The sequence below is a fragment of the Humulus lupulus genome, chromosome 6, assembly GCF_963169125.1.
Source record: "Humulus lupulus chromosome 6, drHumLupu1.1, whole genome shotgun sequence".
Classification (NCBI taxonomy): Eukaryota; Viridiplantae; Streptophyta; class Magnoliopsida; order Rosales; family Cannabaceae; genus Humulus; species Humulus lupulus.
In genome coordinates this window covers 10,769,510-10,793,889 of record NC_084798.1, presented here as the reverse complement: position 1 = coordinate 10,793,889, position 24,380 = coordinate 10,769,510, and the positions used below count along the sequence as shown (strand labels likewise).

The 24,380-nt window shown below is 39.7% G+C and overlaps 1 protein-coding gene across 1 annotated transcript; it reads right to left on the bottom strand.

The window, feature by feature from the left end:
- Window positions 1-3,503: 3,503 nt before the first annotated feature.
- Window positions 3,504-23,365, bottom strand: LOC133781637 (alpha-humulene synthase-like). The gene is made up of 8 exons (XM_062220692.1): window positions 23,161-23,365; window positions 7,492-7,768; window positions 6,007-6,388; window position 5,953; window positions 5,415-5,632; window positions 4,814-4,952; window positions 4,442-4,693; window positions 3,504-3,820 (listed from the first exon to the last, which is right to left on the bottom strand). Exons 1-8 carry the CDS (start codon window positions 23,290-23,292, stop codon window positions 3,530-3,532), a joined length of 1,692 nt encoding a protein of 563 aa, XP_062076676.1. The 5' UTR covers window positions 23,293-23,365; the 3' UTR covers window positions 3,504-3,529.
- Between the last annotated feature and the right edge of the window lie 1,015 nt (window positions 23,366-24,380).

Here is a 24,380-nt window from a genome sequence, read left to right as displayed (position 1 = left end):
GTTTTTAAGTGTTATGAATACTATTTTTTCTTGTAGTGACGCAATACACCATCTTCTTTTATACGTTGCTCGTGATGCCATCTCATATGTTGAGCAATGTGCCTCGATGCATATTTTCGCATTAACCTAGGGGTTAAAGGAAAATAACGCATCACTTTATGAGGCACTTTCTTTCTCTTGGTGTTCTTGTCCACCCATCGATCCTCCCCACAAACAGGACATTTGCTTTTTCCAGCATGTTCTTTCCAAAACAGTGCGCAATCATGCTTGCAGACATGGATTGACTCGTAGCCCAATCCAAGTTTCCGCAACAACCTTTTTGCTGCATAATGCGATTTTGGAAGCTTATTTGGGGCTGGAAATGCATCATGTAACAATCCAGCATTCCATCAAATGCTTCGATCTCAGCAAACAAATCGTTATAATGTTGCCCACCCCTGTAGTCTGTTGTAGGTATCTCTTGATCGCGCTCATTCTCTTCATATTCGTCATTGTCATTTTGCATAAGATCATTGAGAACATCCATCATTTCATCTTCATCATTTTGATCTATCACTTTCCTCATTGGTATTATTTCATCCTCTCTATGCCAATGCCAATTGGTATATTTTCGTAGAAAACCATTTACAAAGAGATGATTTTCTAATACATCAATCGTCTGAAATTCAACGTTGACACACCTCCTACACGGACATTTCACCAATCCCCTTGAGTCAACGCACTGCCGAGCTCTCTGGAGAAAATCAATCACACCAGCCTCATACTCATCGGATAATCGATCTATCAAATTAATCAAGCTCTTGTCGATCGACATTGTATGAATGTAGCACTGCACGGAACACTAATCATCAAACTTACAATCAATTTGTGTGTGTGTCCTAATTCAGAGAGAGGCAAATGTAAGAGTCTTCAATGACTCACCCTCTCTGAACGGGTCTAAGGCTTCTTGTGATGAACACTAAAAAAATATAATATTATCACTAGGTGATAATAATACTATCATATCTTTGGTAATAATTTCTTATTACCAAAGAAAAAAGCAAATAAAATTAAATATGTTTTTTTTAATGTCTTATGCTCTTTGAAGTTAATTATGTTGTTTTATGATATCTAACTATAATATATTTCAGTGTAAATATTATTAAAATTATTTAAATTTGACTTATTTTTTTCTAACTTCAAATATTAATTTTAATTTTAATAATGATTAACATTGTGTTTAAAATTGGTTTCCTAATAATATAATTGTTAATTTTATTTTTACATATTAATTCAGTATTTATTAAATAACATATTTTACTTATGCTTTATTGAATAGTTTTATAAATTTACACAAATTTTTTAAGATTTGTTTAAATCGTTAGAATTACTTTAAGATTTATTACTTATTTAAATAAAATTTCAAGATTAATGTTTATTTTTATTAAAATTTGGTTGCATAATGTTATTGTTAATTTTATTTAATCATAATTAAAAATATATTATACAACTTATCAATTCACTATTTCTTAAATTAGAAATTTTATTGAGTACTTTTAATTCTATAAAAAAATTGGGCAGTATAACGACAGTATTTTCATATATCCCAAAATTTAAAAACCTGCAAATAACACATAAAAAAATATCTAGTCGCAGAACATACACAAAGCAATACAAATACATTGTAAATGACTATATAATTTCTAATTATTACGCTAAATTTTATTAATTATTCAATTTTCTATTTAAAATATCATAATTCTACTAAAAATTAACAACAAAAACAAAGCATCAATATTCATCAACACTAAGAATAAAAAATTAACAGCAACAACAAAATTCAAATTAAATAAACAAAACTCACTCTAATAATCAAAATTTATTAACCAAATCTAATAATCTAACACTAAAATTATTTAACCCAATTTAAAAAACAAACACTCAAATATTATATTTTCATACAAACATATTTTTATAACTAAAAGTCAAATTATATACCTAAAAAATAAACTATTAAATTAATAAATTTTCATACTAATAAATCAATTATTTATCCATATGATTACACTAACTAAATACTAAAACTATATATGTATTTTACTAAAATACTACACAACATTATTTCCTCTAAATTGGATATCACTAAACTTTTAACTAATTTTCATTACTAATTATTATTCTTACCTATTTTAAATACATAATCAGAAATTATATATATAATATGACAAATAACAATATATTAACAATATTAAACAAATTATACATAAAACCCCAAATATATTTATGCAAAAAATATAAAAAAAAACCAAAAAATTACAAAGAAAATGCGAAATACTTGTAAAACCGCTTGTAAACAATGCAAAACCTGAAAATAAACAAACAAAAATCCCATTATAGAAGACCAAAACAGAAAGAAAAAAAATTGATAAATTTATACACAAAAAAAACTGAAATATATGTAAATGCTTACCTTAATAGACCTTATAGCTACCTAAATCTTCTTTGGAAGGGAAGATTTGACCAAAACCAAAGCTTTTGGGGGCCGAAATACCGAAAAAATGAAAAAGGGGGCGGAGAAAACGGAGGGTTTTTTTTTTTCTGTTTTAGAGAGAATGAGCTCTCTGTTTGGGGAAGATGAAGATTATAAAGACCCTATACCGAGAACATATTCTCGGTATAGGGTCCTCGGTACAGAAACTAAAATGAAAATACCGCGTAAATATGGTGCGGTTCTAAATTATCTATACCGAGAACGTGTTCTCGGTATAGTGTTATCGGTATATCTTTTTTTTTTTTTGTAGTGTAATTTAAACGAAAGAAAGAAAGAAAGAAAAACTGCCAAAAATCAGTGTTTGATGATGTATGTTTAAAGCAAAATTAAGTATGAAGCCATCAATTAATTCAAGACACTTGTGGCATCTTGTATTTTTTTTTTTTTAAAGTTGAATTAATTAAGTTGATATGCTCCCATATATAATATATATTCCAGTATTATTTCAAATTGATTAATATACAATAATATATATTCCCTACATATTAAAAACCACAAAACTCTACAACCACCCTCATCTAGATACAACTTGTAATCTAGTTTTAGTGGATTAGACTTAGGCATTGCTGCTTAGCCTTGGATGTAGGATCAACCAATTTGATTGTATCTGAACCAAGTATTCTCGATATTCTTTCTTTTGTGTTTTATTTTTTATTATTTTGGGTTTGTTTAATTGTCTATTACTTATTCTTCTTTATTGCTATTCTTTGTGCACTGTATTGATTATGTTGTGCAGGTCCTAATCCCCAACACAACCAAATTATAAAATCCCTTAATTACAATAATGGTCTTTCTATACATCACCTTATGTCATCCATGCTTATTTTTATTGATGTGACATAGTGGTATTAGCGCAAATTAATATGGATTTCATATTTTATCTTCAAATATTGATGAGAAATAAACAACTTTATTTGTTAATTTTAACAATCTTAAATCATAAGAGTCTTGCTATATATATATCCTATATATATAGATACGAATAGTATTATAGATTTATCATGGAATTTGATCAATAAGCAACGCAGCAACACTATCTTTGGCCACTTTTCCAACTTGTGTATAGCTATCACCATTTTTGTAGAAAAGATCCATAAACTTGGAAAAATTAAGAACACGGACTAATATAGGTGAAGCTACACCAGTTGGCTTTATAAGCTCTTCGTTTATTTCTTTCCATGCATTAGCTATTCGCTTGTTAAGTTCATCGTATGCTTCTTCTTCGGAAACTCCATATTGCTTCATGTAGCATTCCACTGCAGCTGGTTCATCATTTTTTTCTTGCTCAAACTGTGTTAACAAATAATTAGTTAACAAATCAAATATGCATATAAGTACTATACATTGGTGAAAATGGCGTAATTTTACTGATTCTAATTTTGATAATTTTTGCAAAATGGACTCTGTCTAAAATTTCGACCAACTGTCGAGAGTGTCGAATGTCGTTTTACAAAAAATTATCAAAACTAGGTAAACGTGCAAAATAACTTTAAAAACATAAAAGTATGATTGGTAGTGAATCCAAATTCAATTTTATGATTTCTAAAACTAAAAAATAGTAGGGCCCACATGAATACTTGATTGGTTGCTTGTTTTCAAATTCTCAATTCAAATACTGATTCTAACTTTAAGCTACAAAATAGAAAACGCTATTTTCACGTTTTCTCCAAATCCAAATCATTATATCATAATATTATTCTCTACCAATCACATATTCAGCTCTTTAAAATTCAAAAACAGTTTACGAATTCCAAACCAAGAGATATCACATTTTAAAAAACATGTGTTAAGACTAATAAATCTAGATTTTCATTTTAGAAACACACTTTTTAAAAATACAGTTTTTCAATCACGAACCAATCAAAACCTTAAATTAATTAGTGTGGTTTGTGTGTATTTATTATGTTATACCTTGTGTTCGGCTATGTCATCCATGAATCTACAAATAGTCGAGGATGCCCTAACAATCTTGCGGTCCATAGAGAACCACTCGAAAACTTCTTTTGTTACAATGCTACTTTTCATTCCAATTAAAGAGTTCACTATCAACATGTGGTAACCACAAGTAATCAAAGAAAATTTCAAATACTCGTCGAAACTTGGAACACGTCCTTCTTTCAACCACCAAGCGTCTTCCAGATGAGATCGAAGGAATTCTTTAAACTGTTAATAATAATTTAAATAGTGAGAATTATCATGTCAAGTTTGTAACTAGCAAGATCTTATAATAAAAACTATTTGATATTCAATTTATATATATATACTAGTATAAACGTTACGAACCCGTTCTTTTGCATAATGAACTCTGTAAGTTTCTTCCTTTGGAAGCTCTTGCTCAAATTCTTCATAAGAGTTCAAAAGTTCCTTATAAAATGTTTGCAAATACTCTGGATTGAGTTTATCAATAATATTTATGTCCCACCTAAAACATATGTACTAATTAGTGTATATATATATATATATAAAGAGAAGACAATATATATAAAATATAGGGTTTATACTTTTTTGGACCATGTGTTTTATCTCATTACTTGTTTGGACCCTGTGTTTTGACAAATTACTTTTTGGACCCTATGTTTTGTAAAATGGTTAAAATAGAACCCTAAACTCAATTTTGATAAAAAAAAATTGAATATAATAACACAGTTTTTAAGAAGAATGATTTTATTTTTGCTCTGAATTGTTATAGTTTGTAAATTATTTGTGATTTTAGTTGAGAAATCATTGACCAAAATCGGGTTTAGGGTTCTATTTTAACAATTTTACAAAACATATGGTCCAAAAAGTAATTTATCAAAATACAGGGTCCAAACAAGTAATAAAACAAAATACAGAGTCCAAAAAAGTATAAACCCTATATATAATATATCAAAATTAATCAAACCTTTCAACTGCTTCAGTAAGGAGCTCAAGTTCTTCAAATGTACCATATGCATCGTAAATATCATCAGCAATTGAGGTAAATGCACTAATTTTGGTTAAAATATTTCTTGCCAAAGAGTATTGGGGTTCATGATAGACTGCTAATATCCAGAGGTATAGTTCCACAATCCTATCTCTTGCAAAAGGGAATTTGTGTACAAAGTCTGATTCTTTCCACCACTAGTTATATATATATATACATATATATATATATATGCAAGTCAGAGATATGATTAGCTAGGCTTTAGTAGATCAATCATGCTTCATTAAAATTAAATACCAAATACGAAATTTACTCTTTTGATATCATGTGTTTTTGCTTATATGATACCTTGTATTTTAAAATCACACATATTGTCATGACGCAAATTTGATAAATAAAATTTTGTTAATATGACCAAACAACTATCAGTTATATGTAATTAAGTAATTAAATAAACATCTTGTAAACACAAAGTACCAAAATAATATTTTACAAAAACACATATTAAGTTACCTACCCTACCAAATATATAAATATATATATATATTTATATTTGTGTGTGTTTATATACCTGGAGATTTCACTAAGCTCCTTTCTGTGCATGGATTGTAATAGATTGAAATCTAACTTTGCAAGTTGTAGCAATACTTTGTTATAGGAGGTCTCATTTTCATATATTGAAATGAAATGCCTAGCATCCAGCCTCTCAAGGCTCTTTCTCAATGGCCTCTCTAAAGCTTGGGATATTTCTTTCGATAATGGATCATCATGTTCTTTTTTATTTGCCAAGAACTCAGTTAGGTGTGTGGTCGTGAAAGCAAGGGCTTCATCTAATATATTTTCCCCAACACAGCTCAAATGTGAGGCCTCATATAAGCTATGCAAACCAATGGTGTCGGATACCAAGCATTCTTTAAAGTTTCCATCCTCGTCTTTAAACTTTTCAAATATATCTGCGTGCATATACATAATTCATATATAGAATAGTACTGATCATATATTAAATCAAGAACAAAATAAGTGATGAAAGTACAACAATTTTAAATTTCATTGTGCCAAATGACCTTTATATATATATATATATATATTACAAAATGGTCTCCACACTGAGTATCATCCAAGGTGTCAATTGTATTTGGACTGCTATATATTGCATTTTTCAAAACACACATATATATTGGATTTTTTTTTTTGTAGGGGCTAAAAAAGAGGCGTACTGGTGGGCCTTTTTTGTGTTCTCTATCGTGAATAGTTTTCGGCGTTATTTTTTTTATAATCTTCTTTATTCTGGTTATTTAGAACATCTTACAAAATTTCGAGAAATTCTGAATAATTTACTGTGCCGAAAACAAGGTTCAAACAAGTTGTACACGTGACTAATTTTTTTTTATGTGCGTGGAAAACAACACGTTCAAACCTAATTTTCGATACTGTAAATCATTCGAAATTTTCTGAAAATTTTGGACGATGTTATAAATATGTAACTACAATAGATACGGTTATTAAAAAAATCACGCCGAAAATTGTTCACGATAGGAGAACAGAAAAGAGGTGCACCGGTGCACCTCTTTTTCTAGCCCCTACCATTGAAACACCATATATATATATATAAATATATAGGACAATTCTCCTATAGGGGCTCCGCTTTAAGCCCTACCGGTAGGGCTTTCAGTGTTCTCGGCCTTTGAACAATTTTCAGCGCAATTTTTTTTATGACCGTATATATTGTAACTGTTTAGAGCATCAACACGATTTTTAGAAAATTCTGAATAATTTAGAGTACCGAAAACTAGGTTCACACACGTGACTAATTTTTTTAAGCGCGTGGAAATCAACATGTTTGAACCTAGTTTTCGGTACTGTAGAATATTATGAAGTTTTTGAAAATTTGCAGGATGCTCTAAACAGTTAAGGTATATATGGTCACAAAAAAAAAATTCGCGCTGAAAACATTGAAGAGCCCCACCGGTAAAGCTTAAAGTGGAACCCCTATAAGAGAATTGTCCTAAATATACATATATATATATAAATAAATATCATTGTATTATATACTTACCTGCAGAAGAAACCCTAAATCCATGTTGTCGTAGAAGTCTAAACCGAAGGGAAGCATCATGTAAATTCTCATCTTTCAAAATGTAATTTTGATCAATACTTTTATTATAAATGCGTTCTAGCTCATTTTCTATTTCACTTTCAAAATGATAGGACAATCCCAAACGTTCGACGACGTTGATTAACTTCAATTGATGAGAAACATCATATGCAGATTCTCCAAATATTTCTTTTTTTACCACTGCTTTTAGCTCCTCAACTTCCTGTTGTTTATAACGCTGAGACATTGCATATAATACAATCAATACATATCTTCATGATTATATATTTAAATAAATATAAGTGAAAAAATTAAGTTTTGCAGGCACATTCACTCAAAAATAAAACAATTAATATAATCATATACTTTTATTACATACTCTATTATAGAATAGATCAATTAGAATGATATTACTTACTGTTGACGCCGTTTTTCGTCAACAGATAAAAGAAGAGAGCACGTAAACAATTAAAGACAATGGCTAAAAGAAACAAACGAATCAGACACACGGTTTTTACGTGGTTCAGCAGTTAAATCTGCCTAGTCCACGAGTCTCTGTTATTAATCTTAAGATTATCTCTGAAAATTCCTTAGCATGAATTCTTCAGAGTTTTCTCTCAAGGATCAGAATTTTTGGTCCTTTACAATGGTGCATGACTTCTCTATTTATAGAGAAGGATGCAGAATACTATCCCACATATTTTGGGTAGTTACTCTTTTGTGAATAAAAATAAATGGCTTTAAATGCCAACAATCAGATATAAAAGGAAACGTTCCCCAAAGATCAGGAAATGCATAACTGACTAAATAATATCCCATGATTCTTGGGGATTTACATCAATAAATGAGGATTACATCCCATATCTACAATACTTGTAGATATTCAAGGTGATCATAGCGTATCTCCAAGGCTTCAGCATCTAAGATTTCACGTCATTGTGCGAGCCACTGACATCTCCCGAGCTAACATTGCTTTCGAGATAGCATATCGAGCTCGAGATCCCTGCTCCGAAGTTGTTCCTGAAGATGAGGGGCTCTCAGAGCTATCCTTCGAGATCGAGATCATTTCGAGGTCACCATATTCGAGGTCTGTATCATACTTTGCAGGCTCCGATTTACAATCATAGAGCATACCCTAACCCTCACGAGACCATTTAATGCGAACTCAGCTTTGAGGTCATATTTGCTATGGCTCGAAATCTGGGTATAACATTTTGCCCCCTCAAAAGTATTTGTTCGAATCCTAAGAGAAGGAAACTTTTGAACTACTCTTTTCGGGAACCATACCGTCACACTCTTAAAAACGGACACGTGCCAGATGGGTATTGCTCACTTTAAGTACTTGAGTACCTTGGGAACACGCCCACGATTGTTCGTCTGACAACTTTTCGGTGTCATCTCATCACCGATTCCCCTCCATTCGATCTGTTGAGGATTTTAACCAACGCTCCTGATCGATTTCAGTTTTCCCACCTATATATATAAGATCTCCTCTTCGTCTTCTTCTTTACGTTTGTTCATTGTAAACCAGAAAGAAAAGAAAAAACAAGAAAGCCAGAAACTTTCTTAAGAAACTTCCATCCTGTGCATGTTTTCTCGACCCAAAAGACAAAGGAACCCTGGTCTGTTCGAGTCAGTGAGTTCTTTCTTGCAACCTCTTCTCCACTCGACGATTTCGCTGCACTCACCATCACTGTGTAAGTACGCCATTTTCGTTGTTCTTTTTATACTGTGCTTGCTGTGTACGTTAGTATGTGTTCTTAGCATAATGCGATAGGAGGTTTTGAACCGATAGGTTTTCAGGCTTTCTGGACTTCCACTCTGGATGTTCATCTCTGGTTTATACCCAGTTTCGACGTTTGAATGTGGTTCCCATTTTCTGGGTTTTGAAGTTCTTAGGCGGCGTTTCTTGTTCATTAAGCTTTTGGATAAAAACATGGGTTTTGACAAATACACGAAAACCAAAAACGCTTTTCCTGGCTAACCGCCACTCTCCTTTCCCTTGAATTTCGGGATTTTCAAAAAGAAATCATCCACGCTCCTTTTTCTTTCCTGTGGAAGCCACGCTCTGACTCTTTAGCAAGGGTCTAAATACTTGATTTCTTGTCCTTAGATATCCGAGCTCATCCTATCGAGTTCGTGATCTTTGCATGCATGGCCCTCACCATTTTTTCTTTCTCGTTAGATGTCACAGAATCTGGAAAAACGGTGGGGGTCATTACGAGCAATCCCTTACGAGCCCAAATCTCCGAGCCCGGAATCGGTCTTTGTCCGGAACCAACGTCGGATTAAAGAGTACGAGATCGCACGCGAGCAAGAAGACATTCGAGCCCACTATCGCCGCCAGATTGACGAGGTCATCGAAAAGAAGAGAAGGGTCCTTCGGGAAGCCATCTGTAACGCCCTGGATAGCCAGGACCGCTACACTGTGTGTTTATAAAGTGCCAGACTCGCTAATCAAGTCATTAAAGTAAAAACGTGTTATTGAAATAGTAGAGGAACTAGGGTTAAAAGCGTTTTGGTCTCAAAAGATACATTTTCGTTACTAAACATTGTTTATGTACGTGGGATCCCAAAAATGACAGTTTAAAAGCCATTTACAAAAGTTACAAAGTCTAAATACATTATCAGCCATACTAAGGCAAAATGAGCAGTTAGGTGATCTCTGTCCTGACACACTCCTCGATCATGGTGATCGAACGGCTGGCTATGTACATTTCACCTCGGAGCTCTCCACCTCAGGCCTGGTCCAACTTGCCCTTGCCTTTACCTGCACCACGTAGCACCCGTGAGCCAAGGCCCAGCAAGAACACACATCAATAAAAGAGCATGCACATTTAGCTGTCAAGTCAATTTCTCATATAGCATCTCATAAACTCAAGCATATCAATAGTCAAGTATTTCATATTCTAAGCATATCAATAGTCAAGTATTTCATATACAAAGCATATCAGCTCATATAACACAATGCACAGATGATAACCAGGGCTAGCGCTCACAAGCCGCTCCCTCTGTTATCTTTTCGTTTCTGGCTCCCAGTGGCCAATTCGCGTCCCATGCGCTAAATTCATGAACGGTACTCTTAGACCGCTTACACGTGTCCCTTGGCGTAATACCAACGATGACACAAACAATTCTCGGGAGCACTTAGTCCCATCACAATCATACACTCGGGTGCAGTGTTCTTACCTTTCAGTTCACTGGTTTTCGATGCCACGACACCTTGAGCACGATCCCACTCGAGCCCTAGCGCTTACCTAAACACAATCATGGCCAAAGTCAACATCAACCCTCAAGTTCAAAACCTAGCCCCGGGGCTAATCCCGAGCCCCCGGGATGTCCTAGTTCCACCAAACAAGGTGGTGGAACCAAACCCCAAACCTTAGGTCAAAAACCCTTGCAAATTACCCTAAAATCCCCTTCAGAAGGCAGGGTAGCGCTACAACTCTCTTGGGAGGGCGCTATAGCGCTACAAACAGAACCAAAACCCTTCCAGCATATGGGCCTAGCGCTACAGCGCCCAAAGGCTAGCGCTGTAGCGCTAGTCACAGGCAGCCCAACACCAAAATTCCCCTTGTGCGATTTCTCTCGAGCCAACCTCAACCAAACCTCTTCCAACTCTTACCCAAACTTAAAAACAACCTCATGACCACACTCCACTCATCCCAAGCACCCTAAACCTCTAAACTCCAAGCACATGCAATCACTAACTCAAAATTCACCATAGCCACCTCCAAACTTCAGAACCCAACATAAACCAGCTGAACATCAGAACTAGAGTTTAGAATTCATACCTTTGATAGAATTTCGCCCACAAGCTAACCCTAGGCTCCCTTGGCTTGCTGCTCCTCAGCCCTAAGCCTGAATTCCCTAAAGTTCCATTCAATTCCATTCAATTCAACACAAGTACCACAGCTTAAAAACCAGAAACAGAAATGGATGAACTCTAGAATCTTACCTCAAGTATTGGTGATACCCTGCTAAACCTCTGTCAATTCCTTAGTCTTAGATCAAAGTCCTTGATGTTTGGTTATCCCAGCTCTCCTCTAAGCTTTACCCCAGAAATTCACAAGAAACAGGTGAAGGAAAGTGTAAACCGACACAAAGAAACTCTCTCTGTTTTCCCTCCTTCTTTTCCCTTCTTTTCAGACCCTTTTGATATTCTATAAATTCCACTATCTTAAAACCTCAGTAATACTCTTCCTTAAAGTCAAATGACCTTTATGCCCTCACAGTTAACTCTAATCCTTTAGTCCTCTTAAGGGTATTTTAGTCATTTTACCCAATTCCCGCTACTTCCTCGAGTGTCCCTATTATTTCCCGCTTAGTTCCCAATACCTTTCTAATCACCAATAGCCTTCCTCAATATCATAATAATCTCCAGCTTATCCACTAAATTCCCATTTACACCCCTGAGCTCACCCCGAGCCGGGTATAAATCCCCGCTATGACTTTTACGCTACTTTGCTCACTAGGATCGTCTCGAGTCACAGATCACAGATATATCCACATAATAATGTGGTCTCAACAATTATCACATATATCAAAGTAGTTATGCCCATAATGGCTAAAATTACGATTATGCCCTTCTAACCTAATCTGGGCCTATATGCACACTAACACACATAGTCATGCATCTCAAGTACTCAAGTAATCATATAACATGCTTAAATCATAATCATGCATCTAAATCATAATAATCACACATAATTCACATCATGCCCTCCTGGCACACTAATCAAGGCCCTTAAGCCCTATTAGTGAATTTGGGTTGTTACACCATCTATCCGGAGCCTAACCCCGGACCTAGGCCAGTTCCCCTCGACCGCGCGTTAAAAGTCACGGTAGCATACCTCCCGGGGGAACTTCAGTTTTCCTTAATGGCGGAGCCTTCGTCTTCGCAGCCTAGGAGGGAGATGTTTGAAGCCGAATTCTACCAGAGCTCGGTTACCACCTCCGACCAGATAACTGACATCCTGGCCATTCATGGCCTTAGCTCGCTAGACACGCTGAAGTGTCGAGCTCCGACAAGGCATGAACGGAGCTGTTTCGCTCCTGGGGGCCGCGATTCCAGTGTGAAATACGCGGCCTGGAGCCAGGAACACCTAAAGGCAGGAGCTTTGCTGCCCCTGAAGTCCTTTTTCAGAGACTTCACTGATTTCGTTGGGTTGGCTCCATTCCAACTCAACACCAACTCATATAGGGTGCTGTCTGCCCTGAGGTCCTTATTCCACGAACTGGGGTGGATAGGACCTTCACCCCAAGAGATTTTATATCTCTTTTGTTTGAAGAGTAATCCCTCCCGAGCTCGGGGAGGAGATGGTTTCTACTATCTTTCGAGCTACCCCAAAGAGACAAAAATCTTTGAAGACCTTCCGAACCATCCTCCTGACTTCAAGAGGGCTTTTTTCTGGACAGACGGTCTGTTCCCGTCTCGACATCGTTCGTTTAGGCGAATTCGTAAGTATTCTCGTTACTTTCTATTTTTGAGCTCGAATCTTTAGCCCTTGAATCCATGTTTAGTTTAAGTGTATCTCGCCTTTCAGCTAACTTTCAGCGTCCCACCCCTGACGAGACAATGAAGGAGCACAGAGAGAGCCTGCTCCGACTCCCTTATGGCAGGAGGTCTCTCTCATTTCTGCTACATGAGGACAAGCTACGAGCTTGTGGGTTGTTGGGACAGGGCCAGTCAACCTCTGACTGGTCCAGTAACAAATATGAACGCTGGGAGGAAGTGCCTCTGCCCACAGGCATCCTTCCTCCGAGGAGGGAAAGGAAAACATCTCTCCCAATTCGCTCGAGAAGTCCGCGGTCGGGGAACGAGGCCAATGATGAAGCCTCGAGTTCGGACTCCGATGGAGGTAAAACCCTTCCTACTTCGCGAATGTGGTCCCCCACTTTATTAAAACACAGGCCCAATAGACTAGTCTCGTGCCCACAGGATAGATACCACTTCTACATATGGAGTTGGGTAGATGATTGTGTCCATAGGTTTGATAGTGGGCTCGGGAAATACGACACTATGTATACCACGGACGAGATGTGGAATGGGATAGCTGTGCAGTATGGGACCAATGATTATAGGGACCTTTCGAGGTTATCACCAACTTATAGGGAAGGCCCTCCCCCCGCCTCTTCTGAAGACGGGGGAATTTCATGGTCCCCAAGCTCAAGCTCGGGGGAAAGTTCCAGTTAGGTTTTTTTTTCCACCACTCTATATATAGTGTTGAGGTAACTTGTATTTCTTTTACTGACTCACTGTGATGACTTGTGCAGGCGATATGGACTCCGACCTCGACGCCCTTATCGACAATGCGGGTGCCAAGAGGAGCAAACGCCCCAGGGCAGGGGGACTGAAAACCAGCCAGCCTGGGAAAAGCTCCAAGAGATCTAAGAAAACAACTCCTCCTCCCTCGCCGGCTTCGAGCTCTGCTGCTGCGTCGACTGGCCAGACTAACGCCCCCACGACGATACCACCCTCGCAGGCCGTCGTCTCTGTGGTGGCGTCGGCCTCGCAGACTGGTATCGCTGCCGTGGTCGAATCCCAACCTCCTGTGGCGGGTCAAATGCCTTCTACCCAGCTCGCCAAAAGACCTTCTGCTTCCCAAGCTCAGAAGCTAACCATTTCCACCCATATGGATTCGTATGTGGTGGATAATGCTGCCGGTCCTCTCGGATCTACGCTGATCTCAGATGTAATGTCCCGGATCGGCCAGAGCTACGGCAATTTCGAGGCTCCTCAGTGGCAGTGTCTAACTAGCACTCGGAACCGCACTGTCCTGTACGAGAAGAGTATCGAGCAAACTGCCACGGTAAGTATCCTATATTCCCTTTGCTTACATTCATACTGTCTCGAGGCTAATGATGGTTTCTTCCTTTTTTCAGGCTCTTGCTTTCACTGCCCAGCTCAATTACGAGCTGAACAACGAGGTCCATTCGAGCATGACCCTCGCCCAAGAGGAGAGGGACCTCCACTTTAGAGCGAATGATGACCTGAAGGCGGCGAACATTAAGCTCGAGGCAGTGGTTAAGGAGCGTGAGGAAATGGCCAAGGAGCTTGGGAAGCTGAAAAATGAACTCGAGGAGCAAAAGAGAGATAACATCCAGCTTCGGGAGACCAATAAGAAGCTCGAGGAAGACAAGGCCGTCACCCTCGACCTCATGGAGGATATCAAAACCCGCCTTACTGCCGAGTTCAAAGAAAAGAAGGAAGCGGCGGTCGATTCAGCCATGTACCGGATGTGGGCCTATAATGAAGAACTGGACACCAGTTTTTTGGGTCCCCTCGAGGCGTCCTTCCTCGAACGATGGAATGCTCGGCTCGAGAAGGAAGAGGCTGAGCAGCTCGAGAAGGATAAAGCTGCTCCGAGTACCGTTTCGGAGGGAGCTCAGGAGGATAGTCATGCTATTCGTCCTGAGGGGTCCGGTGCCACTGATGCTGAGAAGGCCAAGGAGACTCTTCTTCTTTGAATCTGACCTCGGGGAGATCAGTTTTCGGGGCTGCGTCCCATTATTTCTGTAATTATTTTAACTTATGCCCACGAGGCTGATACAATTCCCTTTACTATTCTTTTATATGCTTACATTTCTTGGCTCGAAATATTTTGCATATTTTTATAATTGATGGACCGGTTATGTTTATTTATGCATACAAACATAGTTTGGATTTAGGCTCGAAATTCGATGCATTCATGCATAGTTTATTCGAATTATCCGTTTCCAACCTCGTTATTTATCAAGGTCGTACATTACTTTAACCATGAACTGAAAAGTACTTATATGGCATGTAATATGAATGATTTGGTTAATCTTTTAGTCACTTTTCCTCATCCTTAGTATCTTAGCTCCGAGGTTATGAGTTCGAAACTATGTTAAGATGTTCCAGCCTCGATCTCGACATATTTCGTGATGGGTTTAGGCTCCCATTTATCATCGATCGATAATTTGGCTGGTTTGTTCCAAACCTGTTATGCTTGCACATCTGGTTAACTCCAAACGTTTTTGGTTTTTGGTAGTTCGGTAATGTCCGAACTATCTAAGCCCGCGTACTTGGTTATTTCCAAATACTTAATTTTTTTGATAACTCGGTTAAGTCCGAACTATCTAAGCTCGCGTATTTGGTTATATCCAAATAATTTTTGGTTTTTGGTAGTTCGGTAATGTCCGAACTATCTAAGCCCGCGTACTTGGTTATTTCCAAATACTTAATGTTTTTGATAACTCGGTTAAGTCCGAACTATCTAAGCTCGCTCGGTTAAGTCCGAACTATCTAAGCTCGCGTATTTGGTTATATCCAAATACTTTTTTGTTTTTGATAACTCGGTTAAGTCCGAACTATCTAAGCTCGCGTACTTGGTTATATCCAAATACTTTATATATTTTTTATTTTTTTAAGCTGGAGGTATGTATACCAATGATGCCCCCTTAATATCCTATGAGTGTGACCATAGGTTATTAAATTAAGAGAGATTGCAAAAATAAAAATAAATTACATGTGAAACAAAGTAGACATTTTATTTGATGAAATTCAAAAACAAACTAACGTGGATAGAAAATCATGGCTACAGGCAACACTTTTCCTATACTATTGATAATAAGGTCTAAGGTGTTCGCCATTCCATGCTCGTGGTATGAGGCTCCCATCTAATCTCGCAAGTTTGTATACGCCAGGGCGGATGACTGATTCTATCTGGTATGGTCCTTCCCAGTTTGGCCCGAGTACTCCTGCTGCTGGATCTCGGGTTGCTAAGAATACGCGTCTCAATACTAGATCTCCTACTCCGAACTTTCGACTTCGAACCCTTTTATTGAAATATCTTGTTGTTCGTTGCTGGTAAGCAGCATTTCTCAGCTGAGCCTCCTCCCTTTTTTCTTCGATCAAGTCTAGGGTTTCTTCGAGCTGAGTATGATTGGAACTTTGGTCGTAAATCTGAGTTCGAATCGTTGGAATTTCGACCTTAATGGGCAACATTTCCTCGTAGCCGTATGCTAGGGAAAATGGGGTATGTCCAGTTGATGTCCGAGCTGTAGTTCTATATCCCCAAAGGACTTGGGGTAATTCCTCAGGCCATCGTCCCTTTGCTTCTTCCAACTTTTTCTTCAAGGAACTCTTGAGAGTTTTATTAACGGCTTCGACCTGACCGTTCGCCTGAGGGTGAGCCACTGACGAAAAGCTCTTTATTATACCGTTCTTGTTACAAAAGTTGGTAAATAAATCGCAGTCAAACTGGGTTCCGTTGTCAGACACAATCTTTCTTGGCACTCCATATCGGCATACGATGTTCTTTACCACGAAATCTAGGATCTTCTTCGAAGTTATGGTCGCCAATGGTTCAGCCTCCGTCCATTTTGTGAAGTAATCAACCGCGACCACAGCATATTTTACTCCTCCTTTGCCAGTTGGGAGTGAGCCTATGAGGTCGATGCCCCATACCGCAAAAGGCCATGGGGATGTCAACATGGTTAGTTCGGAAGGTGGAGCTCGGGGTATCGTGGCGAATCTCTGGCACTTGTCGCACTTTTTCACGAACTCGAAAGAATCCGTTTTAATGGTTGGCCAGAAATATCCTTGGCGTATAATCTTCTTGGATAGGCTATGCCCCCCGGTATGATCTCCGCAGAACCCTTCATGAATTTCTTCAATAATCTTCTTTGCCTCGGGGGGAGTCACACACCTGAGCAATGGCATGGAATACCCTCTTCTGTATAGCCTTCCGTCCAGGGTGGTGTAACGGGGAAGTTGATACATTAGTTTCCGAGCCTGATTTCGATCTTTCGGAAGAATTCCATTTTCGAGGTACTCAACTATCGGGCTCATCCAGGTCGGCTCTGTCTCGATCATACTCACATCTTCCTCGTCAGGCTTAGTTATGCTGGGCATTGACAGGTGCTCTACGGGTACAACATTCAGCTCCTCATTTTCGGCGGAGGTGGCGAGGCGAGCTAAGGCATCTGCGTTTGAGTTTTGTTCTCGGGGAACCTGTTCGATTGCATAAAACTCAAAAAACTCCAATGCGTACTTTGCCTTCTCCAGATAAGCTGCCATTTTTGTGCCACGAGCCTGGTACTCTCCCAAGATTTGATTAACTACGAGCTGAGAATCGCTGTAACAATGTATAGCTTTGGCCTTGAGTTCCTTTGCTATTCGTAGTCCCGCCAGTAAAGCCTCGTACTCAGCTTCATTATTAGATGCTTTAAAGTCAAACCTTAATGCAGAGTGAAATTTTCTCCCCGCAGGAGTGATCAAAATAACTCCTGCCCCCGCTCCATTTTCATTTGACGACCCGTCGACGTAAAGTTTCCACAGCTCGTGGGCCGTGGTTGTTACCTCGTCATCAGCGACGCTGGTGCACTCCACTATGAAATCCGCCAATGCTTGTGCCTTGATGGTCGTCCTCGGATGGTAGGTGACCTCGAATTGTCCGAGTTCAACAGCCCACTTTAGGAGTCGACCAGACGCCTCTGGTTTAGACAAGACTTGCCTTAGTGGTTGATCTGTTAATACATGGATAGGATGTGCCTGAAAGTAAGGGCGGAGCTTTCGAGATGAGTGGATCAGACTGAGGGCGAGCTTCTCCATCAGTGGATACCTTGATTCTGCCCCCAGTAATCTTTTACTGATATAGTAGACGGGTTTCTGTATTCTCTCTTCCTCTCGGACGAGCACCGCGCTTATCGCGTGTTCGGTAGTTGAGAGGTACAGGAACAGTACTTCTCCCGTCTCAGGCTTTGATAGGATGGGCGGTTCGGCTAGGTGCTTTTTGAGCTCCTGAAAGGCTAGCTCGCACTCATCTGTCCATTCGAACTTCTTACTTCCTTTCAATAAGTTGAAGAATGGGAGACCGCGGTCTGTTGACTTCGAGATGAACCTGCTCAGAGCTGCCATCCTGCCAGTCAGGCTTTGAACATCTTTATGCTTCCGAGGTGAAGGCATATCGATGAGGGCCTTTATCTTGTCGGGATTAGCCTCGATCCCACTAGAATTGACAATGAAACCCAAGAATTTTCCTGAAGACACCCCAAAAGTGCACTTCTGAGGATTCAACTTCATGTTGTACTTTCTGAGCACGCCAAAGCACTCTTCGAGGTCATCAACATGGTTCTTGTTAAGTTGAGACTTTACAAGCATGTCGTCAACATAAACTTCCATGTTGTTCCCTATTTGCTCTGAGAACATCATGTTTACGAGCCGCTGGTACGTGGCTCCGACATTCTTGAGTCCGAATGGCATGACATTGTAGCAGTAGAGCCCTTTGTCTGTAATGAAGCTCGTATGCTCTTGGTCGGGGGCATGCATGGGAATCTGGTTATATCCAGAATAGGCATCCATGAACGACATCAAACCATGCCCTGCCGTGGCATCTACGAGCTGATCAATTCTCGGCAGGGGAAAACAGTCTTTCGGGCAGGCCTTGTTGAGGTCCGAGTAGTCAATGCACGTCCTCCATGTCCCATTGGGTTTTGGGACCAACACTGGATTGGCCACCCAATCAGGGTAAAAAGCGTCCCTTATAAAATTATTTGCTTTCAGCCTGTCCACCTCCTCCTTTAGTGCTTTCTTTCTGTCTTCATCCAGCTGCCTTCGCTTTTGCTGCTTCGGGGGAAAGCTTTTGTCTATATTCAATGCGTGGCTCGCTACATTAGGGCTTATTCCCACCATGTCAGAGTGTGACCACGCGAAGACATCCTGGTTTTTCTTCAGAAAGCAGATTAATTGCTATTTTGATTCGTCTTGGAGGTGTTTCCCGACCTTCACCTTCTTTGAGGGATCAGATTCATCGAGCTGAACCTCTTCGAGCTCTTCCAAAGGTTGGAGGTCAACCTTCTCCTCAATCCTTGGATCGATCTCCTCATCAATTTCTAAAACTGTCCCATCTTTATTCTGTATGACAACGAGTGCTTGCGCGCTTGTTTGTTTCTTTCCCCTTAAGGAAATGCTGTAGCACTCCCTTCCTGCCAATTGATCTCCTTTCAATGTTCCGACCCCGCTTGGAGTTGGGAACTTAAGGGCTAGATGCCTTACAGATGAAACTGCCCCCAGCCCGACCAGGGCGGGTCTCCCGAGCAGTACATTGTAGGCAGATGGTAACTCTACCACCACGAACTCCATCATCTTGGTCACCGAGACTGGATAGTCTCCCAAGGTCACAGGGAGTTCAATGGACCCCATACAGGCGGTTCCTTCTCCAGAAAAGCCGTACAAAGTGGTTGCACAAGCCTTCAGGTCGCGAAGGGAGAGTCCCATTTTCTCTAGTGTCGCTTTATAAAGAATGTTAACTGAGCTCCCATTGTCTATGAGAACTCGGCGCACTCTTTTGTTGGCAAGCTGTAGGGTGATGACGAGTGGATCATGATGAGGGAACTGGACATGGGAGGCATCCTCCTCGGTGAAGGTTATAGGCTGAGTCTCAACCCTTTGGCTTTTTGGTGCCCTTGGTTCAGGTTCGTATGGAGACCCGTCCCCTGTCTTCAGCTCATTCACATATCGTTTTTGAGCATTTCTGCCCCCTCCTGCGAGATGAGGACCTCCCGAGATGGTTATTACGTCCTCTCCATCTATCGGCGGAGGCCTGTCCTCATCCCGAGATTGGGAGTTATTATTCTGTGCTGCCGGAAGCGCGGCTACTCTCTGGCTAGCAGTAGCCTGTCCAGTATTCTGGTTTTTGACGTACTGCCGGAAATAACCTCTCGAGATCAACCCTTCGATCTCGTCCTTCAGCTGTCGGCACTCATCAGTTGTATGGCCGGTGTCCCTATGAAATCGACAGTATTTGTTGGAATCCCTCTTGGACTTTTGATTCCTCATAGGGTCCGGACGCCTGAAGGGGACCTGGTTTTCATTAGCCAGGTATATGTTTTCCCGAGACTCGTTGAGCTCGGTGTGCACTTTATATACGGAGAAATACCTTTCTCCTTTTTTCTTCTTTCCTCCATCAACCTCGGGATTATTTCCCTCGCTCTTTTTCCTCTTGGAGGGAATCTCCGAGGTAGGCTGTGTAGCTGCTGGGTCAACCGAGGTTGAGGCGGAGTTAATGTTTATCGTTGTAGTTTCGGTCTGCGAGGTCGCCTTGAGTGTTGACCTCGCCTCCTCTACATTGAAAAATCTCTGCGCCCGTCTGTTAAACTCGGTTATCGACCTCACCGGTTTCCCTTGCATGTCATCCCAAAGGGCACTCCCGGGTAAAACACCAGCTCGGATGGCCATCAAATGCCCACTGTCATCCACGTCTCGAGCTCGGGCGACCTCTAGATTAAATCTTGTCAGGTAGCTCTTCAGTGTTTCGCCCGGTTGTTGTCGGACGTTAGTCAAAGTGGATGCTTCGGGTCTGACTCCCATCATAGCTCGGAACTGCTTCTTGAAGTCTCTAGACAATTGATCCCACGAAGTTATAGAATGTCTCTTGTACTTCTCGAACCAACTCTTGGCAGGCCCGGCCAATGATGTCGGAAACAACATACATCTGAGCTCGTAACCCACGTTACTAGCTCTCATGATAGTGTTGAATGTACTCAGATGGCTGCATGGGTCGGTTTTTCCTTCAAACGTTGGGACGTGAGGAATCCGGAACCCTTGGGGGAACTGAGTGTTAGAAATATTGGGAGCAAATGGCTCGAGCTCCTCATCAGAGTCCTCATATCGACCGTTCCCTCGTTCATTCTTCAAAAGCCTAAAGGCTTTTTCGAGCTGATCGATCCTTTCTTGTACTGGGTCCTTAGGCGGTGTTTGGAATTGATAGTCATTAATCGCGATCCCAGGCTCGCGTCTCCGTGAGGGATCTCTACGCCCATTCAGATGATTCCTAAGATCCGGATTTGTCTGATCTCCCTTTCCCCTGCTCTGATTCAGATGATTGCGCAGGTCGGGATGGCTCTTGTGATTTCCAGTATTTTTACGACCCCGGTCGTGTTTACTGACAGACCTAGTTTCTCCGGACTCATCACTGGTGAAACTCATCGATCGGTCATTTCGTGGTGGATCCTTTCTACGTCGCCTTGTCTCTGCAGTGCGAGATCGGGACGTCTGACTTCTCTCGGATGGCGCGCCTTTCGGCCCCCGGAACGTCTCCCTGTCCCCTTGTCTTTCCCCTGTACGCCCTTGATCCTGATCTCGACCAGGTTGAGCGTTCCTGCGGGGAGGTGAAGGATATCTTATGGGAGACGGAGGAAACCGTATAGGTGACGGTGGTTGCCGTCCTTGCCTCGGCCTGGAGGGTCCAGAATTTGCCCGAGATGGGCCAGTTGCGTTCGGTGCACTACCAGGAACCTGAGTCCGAGCCTCGGCAGGAGCTCGGTTGTTCTCAGTTCCTGCAGGCACTTCCACAGGTGGATTAGGCGGGACCCGAGCTCGGGTACTCCTCTGAGGCCTAGAAGGAGCAGATGGCTCTGTTGGTGCTGGAGGTTGTGCTGGCCTCCTTGTGGTAGCATTTTTTCGTGGACGCCCACGGGGCCTCCGGGGAGGAACGTGCACGTCCCTTGGAGGAGGGACTTGGTCTTCGCGCGGAAGTGGGGGCTGAGCCACCTGCGCCTCCGCGGCTATCCTAGTCAACTCCTCGTTACGTTTGTTGGCATCTGCCAGCAGTTGTTTTAGCTGCCGATTCTCCAATTCTACAATAGGGACATAACGCTCAGGGTTATAATACATGTCCTCATCCCTTGGTTGTGGAGGTGGTCCCCGGGAATCAGAGGACCCACTCCTTTCTTCAGCGTCCGGGTTCTCCATTGGTTGTTTTCCAAGACGCCTTGGGTAATTTTCTTCAGGAGTGTTCTGATTGTTTGCAGCCATGAATCTCTCTGGGATGGATGCTTGAGGCTCTCAACGAGAGCACCAAACTGTTGACGCCGTTTTTCGTCAACAGATAAAAGAAGAAAGCACATAAACAATTAACGACAATGGCTAAAAGAAACAAACGAATCAGACACACGGTTTTTACGTGGTTCAGCAGTTAAATCTGCCTAGTCCACGAGTCTCTGTTATTAATCTTAAGATTATCTCTGAAAATTCCTTAGCATGAATTCTTCAGAGTTTTCTCTCAAGGATCAGAATTTTTGGTCCTTTACAATGGTGCATGACTTCTCTATTTATAGAGAAGGATGCAGAATACTATCCCACATATTTTGGGTAGTTACTCTTTTGTGAATAAAAATAAATGGCTTTAAATGCCAACAATCAGATATAAAAGGAAACGTTCCCCAAAGATCAGGAAATGCATAACTGACTAAATAATATCCCATGATTCTTGGGGATTTACATCAATAAATGAGGATTACATCCCATATCTACAATACTTGTAGATATTCAAGGTGATCATAGCGTATCTTCAAGGCTTCAGCATCTAAGATTTCACGTCATTGTGCGAGCCACTGACATCTCCCGAGCTAACATTGCTTTCGAGATAGCATATCGAGCTCGAGATCCCTGCTCCGAAGTTGTTCCTGAAGATGAGGGGCTCTCAGAACTATCCTTCGAGATCGAGATCATTTCGAGGTCACCATATTCGAGGTCTGTATCATACTTTGCAGGCTCCGATTTACAATCGTAGAGCATACCCTAACCCTCACGAGACCATTTAATGCGAACTCAGCTTTCGAGGTCATATTTGCTATGGCTCGAAATCTGGGTATAACACTTACCAATTCTTGTTCTGAAATATTGTAATGTAAGAATCGCTCACCCCAAACAGATGGTTGAAGTTTTTTTGTTGGCCGAAGAATTTTATGTATTTTTTCATTTTGAGATGATGATGCTAAGATTTGAGTGGACATGATTAGTAATTTGGCTTGGCTTGCTTAAGAAAATATATGAAGGAAAATTATTGATGAACCAAATGTTGGAAAATGGCATTTATATATACAACAAAGATAAAAAAATAATAATAAGAAGAAGAAGAAGAAAGAAGTCTATGTGTAAGTACGTAGGCTTGGTAAGTAAGCATGAATTGATTCAATAGCATAGGGTATAGAAAGAGCCTCCAACGTTGTAGTACCTCATTAACAAAGCACCACTTCTATTAATTGTTCACTTTGAAATAAAATTATTAACTTATGATGCTATTTGGTAACCATTAAAAAAATAGTTTTTCATTTAATTAATTAAGAATTTGACAATTAAACATAAAATAGTTTTTGATAACTCTATTTTTATTTATTATAAAATTTTAAACAAAATTTATTAAATTTTGAAAATAGAAAATTTTCACTTTCAAATTTTTTTAAACCGTTTTTCACTTTTAGTTTCTTTTTTTTTTTCTTCTTTTCTTCAAATTAGCACCTCATTTTATATTCTTAAACAAATCATAAAAATAGAATTTATCAAATGCATTTATTATTTTTGTTTTTTTAAAAAAAAAAACAAAAATAATTATCAAACATATTTTTATTTTTTTAAAATAAATAAACAAAAATAAAAATAATATTTCCATTTTTGTGTTTAAAAAATTTAAAAACAAAAATTTTACCAAACACAACCTATATTTAGGTAATTTAGTGGCCTTTAAAAAAGTCACAAATTCTTTATAATCTGAAAATAAAGGAACATGCATAGATATAAATATATACATATATATGTATATTTTAAGGCTTAAGATGAACCGGAATTCTAGCAAAACCTTGATGGATTTTTAATTTTTTCCTCCTCATCATCACTACAAAAAAGATGGTTTCTACCGACTACAAATGTCGTCGGTAGAACACGAAGTATCGCCAGTAGATGATTTTCCGACAATATGTTGTCGGTAAAATGTTGTCGATTGGTAGAACTTTGTCGGTAGAAGTCCACTTTCTATGTGGGACACAATAATCTAATATCCTCTCGAGATGGTAGCTCATTTTTTCAGCTCACTTACTTTTTTTTT